This window comes from Pan troglodytes, chromosome 20, assembly GCF_028858775.2.
Source record: "Pan troglodytes isolate AG18354 chromosome 20, NHGRI_mPanTro3-v2.0_pri, whole genome shotgun sequence".
NCBI lineage: Eukaryota > Metazoa > Chordata > Mammalia > Primates > Hominidae > Pan > Pan troglodytes.
In genome coordinates, this window is record NC_072418.2 from 46,431,302 (window position 1) to 46,453,395 (window position 22,094).

The window sequence follows — 22,094 nt, forward strand, 5'->3', positions numbered from 1 at the left end:
CACGTGAGAAAACTCAGGCCGGCCGGGCTGGGTGGCTCACGCCTGCAATCCCAGCACTTTGGGAGGTTGAAGCGGATTGATTGCTTGAACTCAGGAGTTCAAGACCAGCCTGGGCAACATAGGGAGATCCCATCTCTACAAAAAAATACCAGAAAAACAAAACAAAACAAATTAGCTGGGTGTGGTGGCACACACATATAGTCCTAGCTACTCAGGAGGCTGAGGCAGGAGGATTGCTTGAGCCCGAGAGATAGAGGCTGCAGTGAGCTATGATTGTACCACTGCACTCCAGCCTGGTCTATGGAGCAAGAAAAAAAAAAGAAAAGAAAAGAAACAAAGAAAACTAAGGCTAAAGGCTAAAGAAAGGAAGTCACTTTCCTGATGTCACATAGCTGAGATTCCAACCTAATTGCTAAAAAGCCACAGTTTGGTTATTCTCCACAGAGCTTTCTAAATATTGTATCAGTTGCCAACATTTAAATTTTTGGCACTGTGCTTTATACAAGTTCCAATTCCTGAGTTCTCTGGGAAAAAATAAATATAAGACAACACCATGGGGCCCACTCCCACTTGGCAACTGTTGGCAAGAGCCAACTAACAACCATCTCCTTTATTTATTTTTCATTTAAAAAATAAAAAAAAAAAACAGAGATGGGATCTTGCTATGTTGACCATGCTGGTCTCAAACTCCTGGCCTCCTGCAGTCCTCCCATCTTGGTCTCCCAAAATGTTGGGATTACAGGCATGAGCCACCACGCCTGGCAGATCATCTCCTTTAGATGCTCCCAGGCTGCCCGACCCTTGCTGTGACCTCTCCATTCATTTATTCCCAGTTGGACATCAGAGTCTGCCATATTTTGGCTCTAAAACTTTTGCTCCAAGAAAATTAACAGTGACAGGCCAGGTGCGGTGGCTCACGCCTGTAATCCCAGCACTTTGGGGGGCCAAGGTGGGCAGATCATGAGGTCAGGAGTTCGAGACCAGCCTGGCCAACACAGTGACACCCCATCTCAACTAAAAATACAAAAGTTAGCCAGCTGTGGTGGCACGCCTGTAATCCCAACTACTTGGGAGGCTGAGGCAGGAGAATCGCTTGAACCTGGGAGGCAGAGGTTGCAGTGAGCCAAGATGGCGCCACCGCACTCCAGCCTGGGCGACAGAGCCAGACTCCGTCTAAAAAAAAAAAAAGAGCCACGTGTGGTGCGGTGGTTCACTCCTGTAATCCCAGAACTTTGAGAGGCTGAGGTGGGCAGATCATGAGGTCAGGAGTTTGAGACCAACCTGGCCAACACAGTGAAACCCCGTCTCTACTAAAAATACAAAAATTAGCCGGGCACAGTGCCTGTAATCCCAGCTACTCAGGAGGCTGAGGCAGGAGAATTGCTTGAACCAGGGAGGCGGAGGTTGCAGTGAGCCGAGATGGCGCCACTGTACTCCGGCCTGGGCGACAGAATGAGACTCCGTCTTAAAAAAAAAAAAAAGAAGAAAATTAACAGTGGCTGAAGGCCAGAGTCTGGGCTCTTAATTTTTAGTCCCTGCAGTCAGGTGACCTGTTTGTTTTCTCTGTGACAAACAGGTACTCCTATGAGTACCCTGACAGGAGAAGCTGCGGGTGGCTTTCCCCAGGATGAGCCAGGGATGAGATAAGGCCTGACTCCAACTGAGTCTCCAACTGGGAGGTCAGGGTGACATTGAGGGGCTTCACCTTGAAGGCACAGCGTAAGTGGTCATAATAGACTTCCTCAATGGCCTGGAAGTAGATGACACCTTTGAGCTTGGTCTCTTCCTTGTCTGGTAGGGGAGGTAAGAGAAAAAGAGAGCCAGTGAGAAAGGTGTGTCTGTGTGTGTCGAGGTGAGGGTCATTGGCCCTAAGTCCTGAGACTGGATTTGGGTAAGAAACATGGTGACAAGAGTCTGAAGGTCTCTAAAGGTTGGGAGGTGAGCGAATGTTAACGCTGGATGGGAGACTGGGTGCAGAAACTGGACATGATTGGGGAGTGGGGTCTGTGGAGCTGGAATCCTAGGCCCTGAATGCTCGGCCTCTGAGAAGGGAAGGAACTCAGGGAGTGCTCAAGTACTTTCTCGGTATAATCTCTAACCCTCTCAAACTCTCCTGGAGGGGTAAGTACATTTATCTCCATCTGACAGACGTGGAAACCAAGACTCAGAGAAGTTAAGGCACCCAGCACAAGTCACACAGCCAGAGCTGACAGAGCCAGGACTCACCAAGTAGAGTCAAATGGTCATACAGGTTAGGGAAGAAGGATTTGAGACAATACAAGCGTCCAAGGAGGCTGGGTGCAGTGGCTCAAGCCTGTAATCCCAGCACTTTAGGAGGCTGAGGCAGGCAGATCACAAGGTCAGGAGATCGAGACCATCCTGGCTAACACAGTGAAACCCTGTCTCTACTAAAAATACAAAAAATTAGCCGGGTGTGGTGGCATGAGCCTGTAGTCCCGCCTATTCAGGAGGCTGAGGCAGGAGAATCGCTTGAGCCGGGGAGGTGGAGGTTGCAGTGGGCTGAGATCGCGCCACTGCACTCCAGCCTGGGCGACAGAGCAAGACTCTGTCTCCAAAAAACAAAAACAAAAAAAAAGTGTCCAAGGAGAGGTTTGGAATAATTGATTCTCCTAGAGAAGAAGGACAAGGGCCCCAGACTCCTGGCTGTTGGGGGGCTGGGGGCAGCTGACAGTGCAGGTTCAGACTCATGGGTGTCTTAGGAACATGGGCCCTGGGAAGCTTGAATTGTACTAAACTGTTATCTATGTCCCTGAGGAGGACAGGGGGTTTGAATTCTGGGTGGCTTAAAGAGGGGCTGGGGATCTGGACTCCAGGGTCTGGAGGAGAGAGCTGGGAGCCTGGACTCCTGGGTTGTAGGGAAGTTAGGAGCTAGGGAACCAAACTTTTGGATCCTGGGGAACATGGAAAGTGGGGGCCAGGACTTCTGGTGCCTGTAGAGGAAAGGCCTCCGGAGTGGAATTCCAGCGTCCCGGGGCCCATGGTGGCCAGGCTGGGCTTACCCGCATAGTAGGCCAAGCGGCGGGCTTGGCGGTCAAAGCAGAACCATCGCTTCCTCCAGGTCTTGATGCGGCCGCCCATCTTCACCAGGGGTCCACGGCAGCAGCACCCAGACACCTGCACATGTGGGCAGTTTTCCAGGTTGTGGCCCCATCCCTCCAGATGCTGCCGGAGATCCAAGATTCGCGGGCCTGGAGGGTGGGGTGGGGTGGGCGGGGCCTGGGGAGCAAAGAGACGGGGCAGCTGATGTAAGGGGCGGGGGATTCTACAGCCTGGAGCCCCTCGAGGGGAGCAAGTCATAGCAGCTTGCGTGTAAGGCCCGCTACAGCCTTTAGAGGGTAATATTAACTAGGACCATCTGACAAATGCAACGGCTACGTGGATTGACTATGATGCTCTGCCCAGGACTTTATGGACATCAGCTCCTTGGCACTTCATGGCAACTGTGAGCCCCATTTTACAAATGAGCAAAATGAGGTACAGAGAGATGACATAATGCACCCGAGGTCACACAGAGCTTCTAGGCAGCAGAACTGGGACACGAACCCAGGTATTTGTGACCCTAGAGCTCACCCTGAAACATCAGAGGCCTATCAAAAGAAATGAAGATCGGGCCAGGTGTGGTGGCTCATGCCTGTAATCTCAGAACTTTGGGAGGCTGAGGCAGGAGGACCCCTTAGGCCTAAGAATTCAAGGGCAGCCTGGGCAACATAGTGAGATCCTGTCTCTGAAAAAAAAAATTTTTTTTTGGAAAAAAGAAATGAAGATTGGAGCCTGTGTGGTGGCTTAAGCCTGTAATTCCAGCTACTCAGGAGGCTGCGGTGGGAGGATCCCTTGATCCCAGAAGTTGGAAACCAGCCTGGGCAACATAGAAGACCCCTTCTCTATTTTAAAAAAAAAAAAAAAAAAAAAAGGAGAGAGAGAAGAGAAGCTATGTGCAGTGGCTCATGCCTGTAATCTCAGCACTTTGGGAAGCTGAAGTGGGAGGATCACTTGAGGCTATGAGTTGGAGACCAGCCTGGGCAATATAGTGAGACCCTATCTCTACTAAAAATCCAAAAAATTAGCTGGGCCTAGTGTTGCACACCTGTAGTTCCAGCTACTAAGGAGGCTGAGCCCAGGAGGATCACTTGAGCCCAGGAGATCGAAATTGCATTGAGCTATGATTGCACCACTGCACTCCAGCCTGGGTGATTGAGTGAGACCCTGTCTCAAAAATAAAAAAGAAAGAGAGAGCTTGTTTACATTATTATTGTTGTGATGAAATTAATGAATATAATCCTCTGCTAAGTACTTTCTAGGTATAATCTCTGCCCCCTCAAACTCTCCTGAAGGGGTAAGTACATTTATCTCCATTTCACAGATGTGGAAACCAAGACTCAGAGAGGTTAAGTCACTCGGCACAAGTCACACAGCCAGAGCTGACAGAGCCAAGACTCACCAGGTAGAGTGGTCACCTCAGATGGTCATACAGGTTGGGGAGGAGGATTTAAGGCAATACAAGTGTCCACTATTTATGAGAGCCTGACCATGAGCTGGTCTGATCCAACCTATTCTTCCCAAATAATCCCTGCAAACAGTGGTATGATTCCGGAGGTCAAACTGAGGTTCAGGGTAGTACATCTCAGATTTCTTCATGCAAGCAGATCCGCTGGGGATTTTGTTAAAATGTTAAAATGCAGACTCTGATTCAGTCATTTCAGGGTGGAGTCTGGAGTAAGGGGAGAGGTTCTGCATGTCTGACAAGCTCCCAGGTGGGCCCTGATGCTGCTATTCCACCAGCCACATTTTGAGTGTCAAGGAGTTAGAAAACTGAAGCAGGATGGGTGCGGTGGCTCACACGTGTAATCCCAGCACTTTGGGAGGCCAAGAGGGGAGGATCACTTAAACCCAGGAGTTTGAGACCAGCCTGGGGCAACATGGCGAAACCCCATCTCTACAAAAAATACAAAAATTAGGCTGGGCGTGGTGGCTCACGCCTACAATCCCAGCACTTTGGGAAGCCAAGGTGGGGGGATCACCTGAGGTCGGGAGTTCGAGACCAGCCTGACCAACATGGAGAAACCCTGTCTCTGCTGAAAATACAAAATTAGCCAGGCGTGGTGGCGCATGCCTGTAATCCCAGCTACTCAGGAGGCTGAGGCAGGAGAATCGCTTGAACTCGGGAGGTGGAGGTTGCGGTGAATCAAGATGGCACCATTGCACTCCAGCCTTGGCAACAACAGTGAAACTCCATCTCAAAAAAAAAATACAAAAATACAAACATTAGCCAGGCGTGGTGGTGTGTGCCTAGGATCCCGGCTAATTAGGAGGCTGAGGTGGGAGGATCGCTTGAGCCCAGGAGGTGGAGGTTGCAGTGAGTCGAGATCACACCACGGCACTCCAGGCTTGGTGACAAAGGGAGACCATGTCTCAGAAAAAAAAAAAAGAAAGAAAAGAAAGAAAACTGAAGCAAGGCCAGAGCAAGAAGGGATGAGAAACAGAGATGAGATTTACTGGTTGGAGACAGGAGAGTGAGGTGGGGAAATGAGAAGGATTAGGGAGGAGGGAAAGGAAGGGAGGGAAAGGCCAGGTTTAAAGAGTACCCGCTGGGCCTGCAATCTCCCCAAATCCACACAGGAAGACCAAGGATCACCACCGTGTGTGGAAGCTCCCGCTCTGTGTCAGGCACTATGCCAAGTGGTCACTGTGATTACCTCGTTTCTTCTCCAAAACAACCCATTAATGTTCCTGCTAGACAGATAAAGAAACTGAGGCTTTAAGAAGAGGTGACTCTCCAAGGTCACCAAACTAGGACGTAGGGGAGCTGGGCCCCAATCTAGGAGGAGACCAGGGATGGGCTTGGGACTCCACCACTGCCCGGCTCTGTCACCTCCACAGAACTCCTGCCCCTCTGGGAGCCTCAGTTCCCTATGCTAAAACACCAGGGTTATCATAGCACTCTCCTCTGGGGCTGTTTCAAGGATGAGCTGGCTGCCCTCAGGGTCTCTCACCTAGAGGTTCCTCTTCTAGGTGTGAAGCCCAGGGACACACTTGCTCACGTGCACAAAAGATAGCAGGGGTGTACGGCAGGGGACAAAGCACACAGCAGGGGACTGTTTAATAAATGATGATGCTAGAAGCCAGGCAGAACACCAGAGCAGGAGCAATTCTGTTTGTTTGTTTGTTTTGAGACAGAGTCTCGCTCTGTCACCCAGGCTGGAGAGCAGTGGTGTGATCTTGGCTCATTGCAACCTCTGCTTCCCAGTTCAAGCGATTCTCCTGCCTCAGCCTCTCGGGTAGCTGTGACTATAGGCACATGCCACCACGCCCAGATAATTTTTGTATTTTCAGTAGAGACGGGGTTTCTCCATGTTGGTCAGGCTGGTCTCGAACTCCTGACCTCAGGTGATCTGCCCACCTCGGCCTCCCAAAGTGCTGGGATTACAGGCGTGAGCCACCGCGCCTGGCCTGTGCTTCGTTTTTAATGAGCACAAGCTTATGCCTAACAATGCAGAAGACCCCACTGCCGTTCCTGCCTTATTTTGCTCCCTGGCTCCTATCAGCCTCTGACATGCTATTTATTTTACATATTGATGTTGCTTTGTGTCCATCTTCCCCCTTAAAACATCAGCTTCCCCCAAAGGTGGGGATTGTTATCTTGGTCACTGCTATGACCCAGGGTCTAGCACACAGTAGGCACTCAATAAATATGGGCTGAAATGAATAAGGGAAGGACAGATGGTGGTAAAAACAAAAAGGTTGGGAAGGATGTGCTTATTTATGAGACAAATTCACAAAATATGGCTTGACTGGTGCATGTGGAAAAGTATAAACACAGATTTGAAGGCTTCTCAGCAGTAGAAGTGAGATCAGGAAGAAAGTGACCACTTTCTTAATACTTTATCTATCATTCTTTTTTTTTTTTTTTGAGGCAGGGTCTCACTCTGTCACTGAAGCTGGAGTGCAGTGGGGCGATTATAGCTCACTGCAGCCTCCACCCACTGGGCTCAAGCAATCCTCCCACCTTAGCCTTTTCCCGAGTAGCTGGGACCAAAGGCATGCACCACCACACCTGCTAATTTTTTAAATTTCTGTAGAGATGAGGGTCTGACTATGTTGCCCAGGCTGTTCTCCAGCTCCGGGACTCAAGTGATCCTCCCACCTCGGCCTCTCAAAGTGCTGAGATTATAGGCGTGAGCTATGGTGCCTAGCTTTATCATTCTTTATAACAAAACGCATTGATTCTATGAATGTTATTAGTATAGGCAAAAATGTAATTTATGTAAGGGAGTTGTCAGCTAAATCAAGAATGTGAAAAAGTCAACAGGATAAATTATTTGATTATTTCCACAAATAAATAGCATTTTCTTTAATGGGGAGGCGGAACTGTTAGAGATTAAAAGATTTAAGAGACATTAAACCAAATGCATAGTGTGTGCTTTGCATATAGATTCAAATAAATCAACTGTGAAAAGATATTTTGGGTCAGGCATGATGGCTCAGGCCTATAATCTCAGCACTTTGGCCAGAAGGGAGGCTCGAGGCCAGGAATTCAATACCAGCCTGGCCAACATAGTGTCTCTACTGTTAAAAATGGAAAACAAGGCCAGGCACAGTAGCTCATGCCTGTAATGCCAGCACTTTGGGAGGCCAAAGCGGGTGGATCACCTGAGGTCAGGAGTTCAAAACCAGCCTGGCCAACATGGTGAAACTCCGTCTCTACTATAAATACAAAATTAGCCAGGCATGGTGGTGGGCGCCTGTAATCCTAGCTACTCCAGAGGCTGAGGCGGGAGAATCGCTTGAACCCTGGAGGCGGAGATTGCAGTGAGCCGAGATTGTGCTACTGCACTCCAGCTTGGGCAACAAAGTGAGACTCCATCTTGGAAAAAAAAAAAAAAAAGGAAAAGAAAAATAATAAATAAATTTTAAAAAACATATTTTGGAGACAATGAGAGAAATGTGAATATGGACTATATATTACGATATAATGAAATTAATAATCTCATAAGATGTGACAATGGAATTTTTGTTATGTTAAAAAAAAAAAAAAACACCTATTGGCCAGGCACAGTGGCTTACACTTTTAATCCCAGCACTTTTTGAGGCCAAGGCACACAGATCACCTGAGGTCAGGAGTTCAAGACCAGCCCGGACAGCATGGCAAAACCCCATCGCTACTAAAAACAAACAAAAAAAATAAATGGGTGTGGTGGTGGGCACCTGTACTCCCAGCTACTCGGGAGGCTGAGGTAGAAGAATCGCTTGAACCAGGGAGGCAGAGGTTCCAGTGAGCTGAGATCACATCACTGCACTCTAGCCTGGGCGACAAGAGTAAAACTCTGTCCCCCAAAAAACAAGCCTATCTATTGGAGATACACAGTGATGTTTGAGTGAAAGGATACAATATTTTGCTTTAAAATATTTCAGTGCAGAGTGGGATGTAGGTATGGGATTAGTAAAATAAAATTGGTGGCTGGGCACCAACGCCCTAGAATTATTCTTATAATTCTAGCAGCTTGGAGGCTGAGATGGGAGGATTGTTTGAGGCCAGGAGTTTGAGATCAGCCTGGACAACATAGCAAAACTCTATCTCTACAAAAATAAAATACATTAAAAATATAGGAGTGCAGAAGACTTATGAGAAAAAAAGAAAAATATTAAAAATAAAAATAAAATATATATACCTAGTACATACACAAATTAAAATGTTAAATAAAATAAATAAAAAGTTGGCAAGTACAAGATTCAATATTGAAAATGATTAAAGCTGCGCAGTGGGCACCTGGGGGTCTATTAATCTACTCCTTCTCTCATGCATATGCTTGAATATTTCTATCATAAAAAGGTTTGTTTTTTTTTTTGAGACGGAATCTTGGTCTGTCACCAAGACTGGAGTGCAGTGGTGTGATCTTGGCTCACTGCAACCTGCACCTCCCAGGTTCAAGCAATTCTCTGCCTCAGCCTCCTGAGTAGCTGGGATTACAGGTGCCCGCCACCATGCCCGGCTAATTTTTTGTATTTTTAGTAGAGACGGGGTTTCACCATCTTGGCCAGGCTGGTCTTGAACTCCTGACCTCATGATCCACCCACCTCAGCCTCCCAAAGTGCTGGGATTACAGGCGTGAGCCACTGCGCCTGGCCTAAAAAGTTTTTTAAATAAATAAAAATAAAAACAGTTTTTTGGTTTTGATTTTTTTTTTTTTTTGAGACAGATTTTCGCTCTTATTGCCAAGGCTGGAGTGTAGTGGTACAATCTCGGCTCACCGCAACCTCCACCTGCCGGTTCAAGTGATTCTTATGCCTCAGTCTCCCGAGTAGCTGGGATTACAGGCATGTGCCACCATGCCCGGCTAATTTTTGTATTTTTAGTAGAGATGGGGTTTCACCATGCTGGCCAGGCTGGTCGCAAACTCAGGTGATCCACCCGCCTTGGCCTCCCAAAGTACTGGGATTACAGGCATGAGCCACTGCACCCAGCCAAAAACAAAATTTTAAATGATTTTTTAAAGTTCCAGCATGGACTGGGCATGGTGGTTCACGCTATAATCCCAGTACTCTGGGAGGCTGAGGCAGGAGGATTGCTTGAGGCCAGGAGTAAGTCCCAGCATGGACTTGTCCTCCTTCTGTACTGACTGCTGACATTGTCACCAATGTACAGAAGAGGAAAATGAGGCAGAGTAGAGCAAGTTACCCGAGGACCTGCCACACATGGAGATGACCATCGTCGGGTCATGGGAACAGGAACTGGTCCTCTGCAGTTCCCTTTCCCTTGCCAAGCCCAGGACAATTTTCTGTTCAATTGGAGGAGAGGAAAGGGTCAGATGTAAGAAAGGGCATAGGTCAGGGGGAGAAACAGAGCAGGGAGAGGTGGGCGTGAGGGCGGGGGTGGGACTGACCGTGATGGCAGGAACAGCAGGGCCTGAGGAACCTTCCGTGCCCCTTCTTGTTCCTTCCTGTGGATTCAGGATGAAGCACTCAATGAGGATGCCAGCCCATAAGATGGTAGGGTGGCTGGAGAATGTCCTAGCTTCTCTGTTCTGAGGGTACAGGGACTGGGGGCCTGGACTCCTGGGTATGAGGGAGGAGGGGCTGGGGGCCTGGACTCCTGGGTCTGAGGGTGGAGGGGCTGGGGGCCTGGACCCCTGGGTCTGAGGGAGGTGGAGTTGGGGGTCTCCCAGGTCTGAGGGAGGAGAGGCTGGGGCAGTCTTCTGTTCCTAAGAGGATGGCCTGGGCTCTCACCCGGGCCTTGAGCAGCCGCTCCCTCTCCGCCATGGCCTGCTGCAGGAGCCGCTCCATGTGGGCAATGTCTGGGTGGATGGCCCCACAGCTAGGAGGAGGGAACACAGACGGGGTGGGTTACAGTGGCTGAGCCTCTTCTCCCATCTCCCCACCTTCTCTCTGATGTCTCACCTATTCCCACGGCCACAGTTCAGCAGCTGGTAGAGGGGGTATCTGCCGGAGTCCCCCACTGCTGGCGGGACAGCTGAGGCCTCCAGGGATTCTAGGGTAGAGCGGACCAGGTTACAGGGCTGGATACACCCTGGCCTGAGCCTGTCCACTTCTCCCCTGCAGGCATAGGTGCGGGTTTCCTCCATCCTCTGCTGCAGGATGAGTGCTGATGCGGGAAGGAAGTGGGGAACAGGGGGATCCTCACCAGTACAATGGAAGGACAGAGGTCGGGGGGATCCTCTCTGGCTCCCCCTCTCTCCCCTTTTCCGGGGCAGGCTCCCAGTCCTCTGGAGGCCAATGGAGCCCTGAAAACACAAAAGGCTCATGAGCATAGGAAAAAGGCTTGATCTCCACCCTAAGTCAGAGCACTGCCCAGTGAAACCACCACCCAGTCAGCACATATCAAAACACTACTGTCCATGTGCTGAGTGAAAGGACCTCACAGGGGTATGATCCCATTTATAAGAAATATCAAGCTGAGTGCAGTGGCTTATGCCTGTAATCCCAGCACTTTGGGAGTCCAAGGCAGGTGGATCACCTGAGGCTGGGAGCTCGACACCAGCCTGGCCAATATGGTGAAACCCCATCTCTGCTAAAAATACAGAAATTAGCCGGGCATGGTGGCACGCGCCTGTAGTCCCAGCTACTCGGGAGGCTGACGCAGAAGAATCGCTTGAACCCGGGAGGTGGAGATTGCAATGAGCTGAGATCGCGCCACTGTACTCCAGCCTGGGCGACAGAGGGAGACTCTGTCTCAAAAAAAAAAAAAAAAAAAAAAACAGAAAAGAGAAAAAGAAATGTCCGGAACAGGCAAATTAACATAGAAATGGGAAGTAGAATTGTGGTTGCCCAGACTGGGGTATATGGGGGAACCGAGAGGCTAAGGGATGCAAGGTTTCTTTTGGGGGATAATGAAGATGTTCTAAAATTGATTGTGGTAATGTTTGCGCAACTTTGAATATACTAAAAGACACAGAACTGTACATTTTAAATGAATGAATTGTATAGGGATGTGAATTATGCCTCAATAAAACTTTCTAAAAATCCCACTGTGGGCCAGGTGTGGTGGCTCACACCTGTAATCCCAACACTTTGGGAGGCCGAGGCGGGTGGATAACTTGAGGTCAGGCGTTCGAGACCAGCCAGGCCAACATGGTGAAACCCCGTCTCTACTAAAAATACAAAAATTAGCCAGGCGTGGTGGCACATGCCTGTAATCCCAGCTTCTCAGGAGGCTAAGGCAGGAGAATTGCTTGAACCTGGGAGGCAAAGATTCCAGTGAGCCGAGATCTCGCCACTGAAATCCAGGCTGGACGACAGAGCGAGACTCTGTCTCAAAAAAAAAAAAAAAAAATCCCACTGTGGCCAGGCGCAGTGGCTCACACCTATAATGCCAGCACTTTGAGGCCGAGGCAGGCAAATTGCTTGAGCCCAGGAGTTGGAGATGAGCCTGGGCAACATGGTGAAACTCTGTCTCTACAAAAAAATAGAAAAATTAGCTGGGCATAGTGGCAAGTGCCTGCAGTCCCAGCTACTGTGGAGGCTGACGTGGAAGGATCGCTTGAACCCAGGAGGTCAAGGTTGCAGTGAGCTGAGATTGTGCCACTGCACTCCAGTCTGGGCGACAGAGTGACAGCCTGTCTCAAAAAAAATAAATAAGTAAAACAAAAAAACAAAAAACCCACCGTGCTGGTGGCTATGTAGGAAACCCAGATGCCCTCACATGATACTGGGGGTGTTCTACTGGAACAAGCTTTATGGAGGGCAACTTGGCTTTTTAAAAAAAAATCTGAATGACAAATGCATAAACCATGGAGCCCCAATTCCAATTCTAGAAATTCAGTGGATGGATACACTCATACACATGCGAAGTGATCTGAGTTCAAGTTGATTCCCTGCAGTGCCATCTGTGCTAGCAAAAGCCTGGAGACCACCTAAATGCCCATCAGAAGGGGACAAGGTAAATGAACCATGGCTTCTGCACTCCATAGACCTTTTTTTTTTTTTTTTTTTTGAGTTGGAGTCTCACTCTGTTGCCCAGGTTGGAGTGCAGTAGCACAATCTCGGTTCATTGCAACCTCCGCCTCCTGGGTTCAAGCAATTCTCCTGCCTCAGCCTCACGAGTAGCTGGGATTGCAGGCATGTGCCACCACGCCAGGCTAATTTTTGTATTTTTAGTAGAGATGGGGTTTCACCATATTGGCCAGGCTGGTCTCGAACTCCTGACTTCGAGTGATCCACCTGCCTCAGCCTCCCAAAGTGCTGGGATTACAGGCGTGAGCCACCGCACCCAGGTGACTCTAAGGACAATTCTGCAGTGTAGAACAAGAGGAAGATGCATCCTACATCCAGATAGAACATAATATCCAAAAAAGAAAAGAAAAAAAACAGAACATAATATCCAAGAGAAAACCAAGGCCAGGTGTGGTAGCGTGCACCTGTAGTCCCAGCTACTCAGGAGGCTGAGGTGGGAGGATCACTTGAGCCCAGGAGGTTGACGCTGCAGTGAGCCATGATCATGCCACTGCACTCCAGCCTGGGCGACAGTGAGATCTATCTCTTAAAGTTTTTTTTTGTTGTTGTTGTTGTTGTTGTTAAAGCAAGTACAGAACAGTGTAGAATAAACTAGGTATGCATAAAAGAGGGAGAAAGTACATACATGACTAGCTGTGTCAACACAGAATATCTCTGGGGAACACATGGGAAATTGGTAACCCTGGTGGCCCTCAGGAAGTGAACGGCGTAGGAGGGGGAACAAGAGCTGCAGAGTCTTCTCTGAATATCCTCCCACACCGTGTGAATTTTGAACGAGGAGAATGTTAACTTTTTAAAAGCAAATAAACATGACAACTAAATGCAACCTGTGTTCCTGAGCCAAGAAAAAAAAAGTTTGGTTTTTTTTTGTGAATTTTTTGCTAGAAAAAACACTGGTGGGGCCAGGAACAGTGGCTCACGCCTGTAATCCCAGCACTCTGGAAGGCCAAGGCAGGCAGATCACCTGAGGTCAGGAGTTCGAGACCAGCCTGGCCAACGTGGTGAAACCCCATCTCTACTAAAAATACAAAAATAAGCTGGGCGTGGTGGTGGGCACCTGTAATTCCAGCTACTCGGGAGGCTGAGGCAGGAAAATCACTTGAACCAGGGAGGCAGTGGTTGCAGTGAGCCGAGATCACACCACTGCACTCCAGCCTGGGTGACAGAGCAAGACTCTGCCAAAAAGGAAAAAAAAAAAGAAAGAGAGAGCGAGAGAGAGAAAAAGGAAGGAAGGAAGGAAGGAAGGAAGGGAGGAAGGAAGGGAGGGAGGAAGGGAGGGAGGAAGGGAGGGAGGAAGGGAGGGAGGGAGGGAAAAACATTGGTGGAACAACTGACAAAATATAAATAAGGTCTGTGGATTCTAATAGTGTTGTCTCAGTGTTATGTTTCCTGAAATCAATCATTGAACTGTGATTGTGTAAGAGAATGGGCTTGACATTAGGTAGTAAATTTAGGAATATTTAGGGGTTAAGGGGAATCATGGGTAAGAAAATAATGGGCCAGGCATGAAGGCTCACACCTGTAATCCTAGCACTTTGGGAGGTCCAGGGAAGGCAGATCACTTGAGCTCAGGAATTTGAGACCAGCCTGGGGCAATATAGTGAGACCCCATGTCTACAAAGAATACAAAAATTAGCCTGGCACATATCTGTAATCCCAGCTACTTGGGGGGCTGAGGCAGGAGAATCGCTTGAGCCTGGGAGGTAGAGGCTGCAGTGAGCCAAGATCGCACCATTACACTCCACTCCAGCCTGGGCGACAGAGCGAGACTGTCTCAAAAATTGAAAACTAAAAAAAATTAAAACTCTGGGAGTTGAGAAATGTTAGCTCTACTTCACAGAGAAGAAACTGAGGCTCAAATCCCCGTGCTTTACTTGACTTTTTCCTTCCTTCCAGCCACATTCCCAGCACTTCCTAGCTGGGAGATATTAGATACTTGGCACTGAGGAACCAAGTGGGCAGAACAGACCCCAGCTTTGTCTGCAGGGCACTTATGTTGTAGGAACTGCATAAGCCATCAGCAGGCCATAGAAACAGGCCGGTTCGGGTTCAAATCCCAGCTCTGCCACTTCCTGGGTGCATGACGTAGGCAAGTCATTTCTCTTCTCAAGCGAGGTGTCCTCTCTGTAAAGTGGGTAACATCTCACTGCCCTTCCTGGGTTGTTGCAAGGATTAAATGAGTGACCTCCCGCAATGCATGTAGAAGCATGCGTGGCCCCCAGGTGAGATCCAGGAGCTAAGCAATGATCCACATTGGTGGGTACAGGGTGCACCTGGGCTTAGAGGCCTTCTGTGCACAGGGACCAACAAGTCAGGTGACAACTCCATAGGACTGGACATGGCGTCCCACCAAATATTTTCATATATGCAATTTACTAATAAGGGTAATTGCTATCCTAAGTCACGTTGCCTGGCAACACAGCTGACACCTACCTTCATCAGGTTTCCAGGGGAAGCAGCCAGAAAGTTAATTTCCCATACAGAAGAACATCTGCTAACCCTTCACCCAAATAATAACGGAACCTGCTTGTGAGGGTTCTTCCCAAGAAAAAATGAAATTTTATATATTAGGTTGAGCCAGGGGAATTGCCAGTATATGACTGTTTCTTGCCTCCAAATATTAGCAATTCCATAAGGTTCAAAGTGATAAAATGGTTTAGAACAGACCCTGACCTATATTAAGTGCTTTAAAATTAGTGTTATTAATATTGATTAATAAATAACAAGATTTTTTTTTTTAAGATGGAGTCTCGCTCTGTTGCCCAGGCTGGCATGCAGTGGTGCGACCTTAGCTCACCGAAACCTCCATCTCCTGGGTTCAAACTATTCTCCTGCCTCAGCCTCCCGAGTAACTGGGATTATAGGCACGCACCAGCACACCCAGCTAATTTTTTTTTTTTTTTTTTGAGACAAGGTCTCGCTCTGTTGCCCAGGCTGGAGTGCAGTGGCATGATCTCAGCTCACTGCAACCTCCGCCTCCCAGGTTCAAGCAATTCTCCTGCCAAAGCCTCCTGAGTAGCTGGGACTAGGCTAATTTGTTGTATTTTTAGTAGAGACAGGGTTTCAGCATGTTAGCCAGGCTGGTCTCGATCTCCCGACCTTATGACCTGCCTGCCTCTGCCTCCCAAAGTGCTAGGATTACCAGCATGAGCCACTGCACCTGGCCGTGTTTTTTTTGTATTTGTTTTTGTTTTTGTTTTTGAGACGGAGTCTCACTCTGTCACCCAGGCTGGAGAGCAGTGGCATGATCTCGGCTCACTGCAACCTCCGCCTTCCGGGTTCAAGCGATTCTTCTGTCTCAGCCTCCCAAGTAGCTGTGACTACAGGCGTGTACCACACCCGGCTAATTTTTGTATTTTTAGTAGAGACAGGGGTTTCACCATGTTGGCCAGGCTGGTCTCGAACTCCTGACCTCGTGCTCCGCCTGTCTCCGCCTCCCAAAGTGCTGGGATTACCAGCCACCGCGCCCAGCCAATTTTTTGTATTTTTAGTAGAGATGGGGTTTCACCAAGTTGGCCAGGCTGGTCTTGAACTCCTGCCCTCAAGGGATCCATCCACCTCGGCCTCTCAAAGTGCTGGATTACAGGCATGAGCTGACGCACACTGTTATTATTTATTTATTTTTAAGACAAAGTCTCACTCTGTCGCCCAGGTCTGGAACTCCTGACCTCAGATGATCCATCTGCCTCAGCCTCCCAAAATGCTGGGGTTACAGGCATGAGCCACCAAGCCCAGCCCACACACTGGTATTCTTAACAGTATTGCTTAAACTGCAAAAAAAACCTCAAATCACCATCTGCAGAGGGAGAGCTGTTCCATGCCCCCAGAGTAGAATTGTGAAGCCCAGAGTGATTAAGAACCTACGCTCTAGGAGGCTGGGTGTGGTGGCTCACACCTATAATCCCAGCACTTTAGGAGGCCGAGGCAGGAAGATAGCTTGAGCTCAGGAGTTCGAGACCAGCTTGGGCAACGTGGCAAAACCCTGTCTCTACAGACACACACACACACACACACACAAATTAGATGGGTGTGGTGGCTGTAGTCCCAGCTACTCTGGAGGCTGAGGTGGGAGGATGGCTTGAGCCTGGGAGGCAGATCATGTCACTGCACTCTGGCCTGGGTGACAGAGCCAGACCCTATCTCAAAAAAAAAAAAAAAAAGGAAAAAAGAACCTAAGTTCTGAAAACAGAGTACCTGGGTTCAAATCCCAGCTCTGCCACATACTAGCTGGTTAAACAACTTAACCTCTCTGTCTTGGTGTTTTTGCCTATAACATGGAAACAAGAACCTAGCTCACAGATTTGTTGCAAAGACAAATCAGTAAGCCAATGAGCATGAAGCATTTGTAACCATGCCTTGCACACTATAATGACTCAATAAAACCATTGTTATTATTATTGCTATGGTTAATGTTATTATTATTATTATTGTAAAGTCATTAAAAATGAGGCAACTGGAAATGTATCAATATAAAACAATCTCCAAGATAGAGTTAAGTTAAAAAATAAAAACCAGTGGGCCAGGCACAGTGGCTCACACCTGTAATCCCAGCACTTTGGGAGGCCAAGGTGGGCAGATCACCTGAGGTCAGGAGATCGAGACCAGCCTGGCCAACATGGCAAAACCCCATCTCTACCAAAAATACAAAAATTAGCCAGGCATGGTGGCACATGCCTGTAATCCCAGCTACTCAGGAGGCTGAGGCTGGAGAATCGCTTGAACCCAGGAGGCGGAGGTTGCAGTGAGTTGAGATCGCACCGTTGCACTCCAGCCTGGCAATAAGAGTGAAACTCTGTCTCAAAATAAATAAATAAATAAATAAATAAAATAAAAGCCAGTGAGACCCTATCTCTACAAATTGGACCCATGCGCGGTGGCTCATGCCTGTAATCCCAGCAATTTGGGAGGCTAAAACAAGAGGACCATTTGAGCCTAAGGGTTCAAGACCAGCTTGGGCAAAAGGGAGACCCCAACTCTACAAAAATAACTTCAAAAATCAGCTGTGTATGGTGGTGTGTGGTGCATGCCTGTGGTCCCAGCTACTCAAGGAGGATCACCTGAGCCTGGGAGGTTGAGGCTGCAGTGAGCTGTGATCCCACCATTGCACTCTAGCCTGGGCAACAGAGTGAGACTCTGTCAAAAAAAAAAAGCTAGAAGAGGACTTGAAATGTTCTCAACACCCAGAAATGATAAATTCTTGAGGTGATAGATACCCCAATACCCTGACTTATTACACATTCTATGCATGTAATAGCATATGTACCCCATAAATATGCCCCAAATATATCATTTTTAAAAAGAAAAGCCAACTAGTAGCTAATATACACATTTTTCAGAAGGACAGGTTGAATATCCCTTCTCCAAAATACTTGGGACCAGAAGGGTTTCAGATTTGGGATTTTTTTTCAGATTTTGGAATATTTGGGTTGAGCATCCCTAACCTAAAACTCTGAAACCCAAACTGCTCCAATGTGCATTTCCTTGGAGTATCATGTAGGCACTCAAAGAGTTTCAGATTTTTGAGCATTTTGGATTAGGGATTTTGTTTGTTTGTTTTTTGAGACAAAGTCTCACTCTGTCGCCTAGGCTGGAGTACAGTGGCATAATCTCGGCTCACTGCAACCTCTGCCTTCTCAGGTTCAAGTAATTCTCGTGCCTCAGCCTTGCATCACCATGCCTGGCTAATTTTTGTATTTTTAGTAGAGATGGGGTTTCACCATATTGGCCAGGCTGGTCTCGAACTCCTGACCTCAGGTCATCCGCTTGCCTTGGCCTCCCAAAGTGCTGGGATTACAGGCATGAGCCACCATGCTGGGCCCCTGTTTTAACTATAAATGAGCTGCCCCTCCACCACCCCCGCAGTTTTAAGGAAGTCTAGAAGGATTCTCAAAACACAAGTAGCTGCGTTACTTCTGAGAAGGGGAGACCTTATTAAAATATGCTGTTTGGTTGCTTTTAAAATCTACTCCTGGGTGCACATGTTCCCATTTCGCCAGGGCAGGGGTGGGTGTTACACAGAAAAAAAATAACAATAATAAAGCTGGAGTCATAGGAATAACCCTTGGCCAACCTTCCCTATCCCCCACCGGCCCCGTACAGAAAATCAGAGTGGAAGTTCTGGAGACCCCAGTTCGGGGACTCTGCTCTTAGCCCCTCCCTCCTCACTGACCAATAAGACATATGGGGAAACAGAGGCAGTGGGGGAGGCACCTGCAGGGAGCTGTGGACAGAAAAGAGGCAGGAAGAAGTAGGGGTGGCAGCGGAGTGGGCCACGGCATCCTGGAGCACCAGCAGCTGGCGGTCTGTCTTCTGGGTGAACAGCAGCTGCAAGAGATGGGGTGAAGGTTCGTGGGAGCAGGAGAGACCCCAGAGCAACTGCCAGTTTCCACATGCTCTGGCCCATGCCTCTAGTGCCACCCATTTCTCAGAAAGAAAAACTAAGGAGAGATGGAATGTGGTCCTTCATGTCCAGTCTCCCAGTGTAGGGCTGTGGGCAGAGACTCCTGGCTCCCTGAGGAGGGGCTGAGGGCCTGGACTCCTGGGTCTGAGGGAGGTGGGGCTGGGGCCTGGACTCCTGAGTCTGAGGGAGGAGGGGCTGGGGCCTGGACTCCTGAGTCTGAGGGAGGAGGGGCTGGGGCCTGGACTCCTGAGTCTGAGGGAGGAGGGGCTGGGGCCTGGACTCCTGAGTCTGAGGGAGGAGGAGACTCGGGGCAGGACCCCTGAGTCTGAGGGAGGAGGGGCTAGGGCCTGGACTCCTGGGTCTGAGAGAGGAGGGGCTGGGGACTGGACTTTCAAGTCTGAGGGAGGAGGGACTGAGAGGCATACAAAATCCCCATACCTTAGTGAGGGCCGGGTTGGGCTCAGAGAAGTCCCTGCCAGGTGTTCCCTGAAGGCAATTGAGCTCGAGCAGCCGGCTCCGTTCCTACCAGAAGATATGGACAGCTACGTGTCAAAGTCAGAATGGGCTGTCCCAGCTGCTTTCCCTAATGTCAGGAGACATCTGGGGGGCGGGGAGGTGGTGGGATGCCCCGGGGGAAGTGAGGACGGTAGGGTAGGGCAGGTGCCAGGGAGCTCACCTGTGACAGGGCCTGAAGGGCCTCCTCCTTCTTCCGGCTCAGCCCCCGGCTCTCGGCTGCCATCTGCTCCCCCAGTGACTTGAGCTGCTCTTCCAGGACCCGGATCCGGTGCTGCAGAGCACCCCTCTGTCCCGGTTACTCATCTGTCACGGCCCCAGCCAGCTCTCCAGGCCACCCTCCCACAGAACCACATCTGCCTGGAGGGCTGGGGTTTACTCCAGCCACTCCCAGAGACCATGGGATCGGAGTGTCCAGGGCTGGGGACCCAGCGTTCAGCTCCCTGGACCCTCTTCCCTTTTGAGGGTCCAGAAGAGATCTGGGGAAGATGAAGAGAAAGGGATGGACAGAGAGAACAGCAACCAAGACAGGCCCCAAAAGACAGAGATGTAGACAAAGATTCAGGCAAAAGAAAAGATAGAAATAGAACAGAGACAAGTAGAGACAACCTGAGACAAAGGAAAAGCCAGCGGGACAGGAAAAAGATCCAGAAGCAGGTGGGGAAAGGAGACCCAAGAAAAGATTTTTTTTTTTTTTTTTGAGATGGAGTTTTGCTGTTGTTGTCCAGGCTGGAGTGCAATGGCTCAATCTCGGCTCACCGCCACCTCCGCCTCCCGGATTCAAGCAATTCTCTGCCTCAGCCTCCCGAGTAGCTGGGATTACAGGCATGCGCCACCACCCTCAGCTAATTTTGTATTTTTAGTAGAGATGGGCTTTCTCCATGTTGGTCAGGCTGGTCTCAAACTCCCAAACTCAGGTCATCTGCCTGCCTCAGCCTCCCAAAGTGCTGGGATTACAGGAGTGAGCCACCGAGCCCAGCCGAGCTTTCTAATCCAAAACTTTGGGAAACTCTGTGTTAAATATGGTCAAACATGCCCATTTTTTCCCAAGGGTCTGACAAGTCAGACCCTTGAATGTGAGGCTCCCAGGAAGGATCTGATAGAGCATCTTTTTGGAATAGAGGCAAAGAATGTGGTGGTGAATACCAAGTTTGTTCAAATCCTGGCTGTGACGAGGCACAGTGGCTCATGTCTGTAATCCCAGCACCTTGAGAGGCCAAGGTGGGAGGATCACTTGAATCCAAGAGTTTGAGACCAGGTGAAACCCTGTCTCTACTAAAAATACAAAAATTATCCAGGTGTAGGGGCTCGCACCTGTGGTCCCAGCTACTCGAGAGGCTGAGGTGGGAGGATCGCTTAAGCACACGAGGTGGAGGCTGCAGTGAGCTGTGAACGTGTCACTGCACTCCAGCCTGGGTGACAGAGTGAGACCCTATCTCAAAAAATAAAAATTAAAAAATCCTGGCTCTGTCCCTTACTAAGGAAACTTGGAAAAGATTACTTAAGCACCTTGACCTTCAGCTTCTTTATTTATAACGTGAAAAAAAAAAAAGTAATAGAACTTGCCTCATAAGTTTGTTGTAAGGATTCAGTGAGGAAATGCTCATGAAATATTCAGGACCATATCTGGCACATAGTAAATGTTTCATTAGTATCAGCTCTTGTTGTTACTATTCAGAAGAACATGACAGTCAGGAAACAAGGACAGAGAAAAAGGCAGGCACAGAGCAGGGGAGACAGAGAGGAGCAGCAAGGGGGGCAGCGCTAGTCAGGCATGACTCACTCTGTGCTGCGCCATGCTGGCCTGAAGTTCCTGGACCTTGGGGTCTGGCACCTGGGGCCCAGGGCTGTCCCGATCCTCCTCCTCCTGCCGGCTCTCCCGCTCCAGTTGCTGGAACTCCAGGTCCTCATAGGCACGTTGGGCCACATCCAGTTGTTCCCTCATCTATAGGTCGGAACACAAAAAGGGTGGAGGCCTGAATCCCTAAGACCCCAGGGAGTAGTGGGCTGGGGCTGGGACTCCTGGTCAGAGAAAGAAGGTGACTGAGGACTTGGATTCCTGGGTCCTGGGGAGGAGGGGGCTAAGAATCAGAGGGCCAGCTGGGCACAGTGGCTCACGCCTGTAATCCCAGCACTTTGGGAGGCCGAGGCAGGTGGATCACCTGTCAGGAGTTCGAAACCAGCCTAGCCAAAATAGTGAAACCCCGTCTCTACTAAAATTCCAAAAATTAGCCGGGTGTGGTGGTGCGCACCTGTAGTCCCAGCTACATGGGAGGCTGAGATGGGAGAATCGCTTGAACCTGGGAGGCGCAGGTTGCAGTGAGCCGAGATCGCACCACTGCACTCCAGCCTGGGCAACGGGGCGAGACTCTGTCAAAAAAAACAAGAAAGAACCAGAGGGCCATTACCTCCTGCACACCCTGCAGAAGCCGCTCGCGTTGGTCCTCTGGCTGTGAGTCGAGCTGTCCCTGGGCCTTGCGGAGTCTCTGGCGAAGACCCTCTAGGCGATCCCGTTCCTGGCTCAGCCGCCTCTGTTCCTGAAAGAACAACCAGGCTCTCAGCCTCAGCTTAAGCATAGCGGGAGAAGCAGCAGCCAGCCATATCTCAGAGCCTGCCTGGGGTGTCGGCTGTACAAAGGCAGGGACTTCATCTATGTGATTCACTCCTGTGCAAGCCTGCCTCACAGTCAGCGCCA

At 49.3% G+C, this 22,094-nt stretch overlaps 1 protein-coding gene across 13 annotated transcripts in view; it reads right to left on the bottom strand.

Annotated features, from left to right (window-relative positions):
* Positions 1 to 22,094, bottom strand: part of PHLDB3 (pleckstrin homology like domain family B member 3) — a 30,269-nt gene that overhangs the window by 1,239 nt on the left and 6,936 nt on the right. For 4 of the 13 annotated variants that reach the window (XM_016936067.4, XM_016936065.4, XM_054672811.2 and 1 more), the window contains exons 5-15: positions 21,808 to 21,936; positions 21,183 to 21,344; positions 19,563 to 19,673; positions 19,325 to 19,408; positions 18,697 to 18,810; positions 10,658 to 10,757; positions 10,414 to 10,504; positions 10,243 to 10,330; positions 9,900 to 9,956; positions 3,021 to 3,237; positions 1,706 to 1,791 (exon numbers count right to left, since the gene is read on the bottom strand). In XM_016936067.4, the coding sequence (XP_016791556.3) occupies positions 1,706 to 1,791; positions 3,021 to 3,237; positions 9,900 to 9,956; positions 10,243 to 10,330; positions 10,414 to 10,504; positions 10,658 to 10,757; positions 18,697 to 18,810; positions 19,325 to 19,408; positions 19,563 to 19,673; positions 21,183 to 21,344; positions 21,808 to 21,936 (1,239 nt within the window). The remainder of the gene's footprint in view (positions 1 to 1,705; positions 1,792 to 3,020; positions 3,238 to 9,899; positions 9,957 to 10,242; positions 10,331 to 10,413; positions 10,505 to 10,657; positions 10,758 to 18,696; positions 18,811 to 19,324; positions 19,409 to 19,562; positions 19,674 to 21,182; positions 21,345 to 21,807; positions 21,937 to 22,094) is intronic. The other 9 variants (XM_054672818.2, XM_054672817.2, XM_054672816.2 and 6 more) reach the window with 4 other exon arrangements.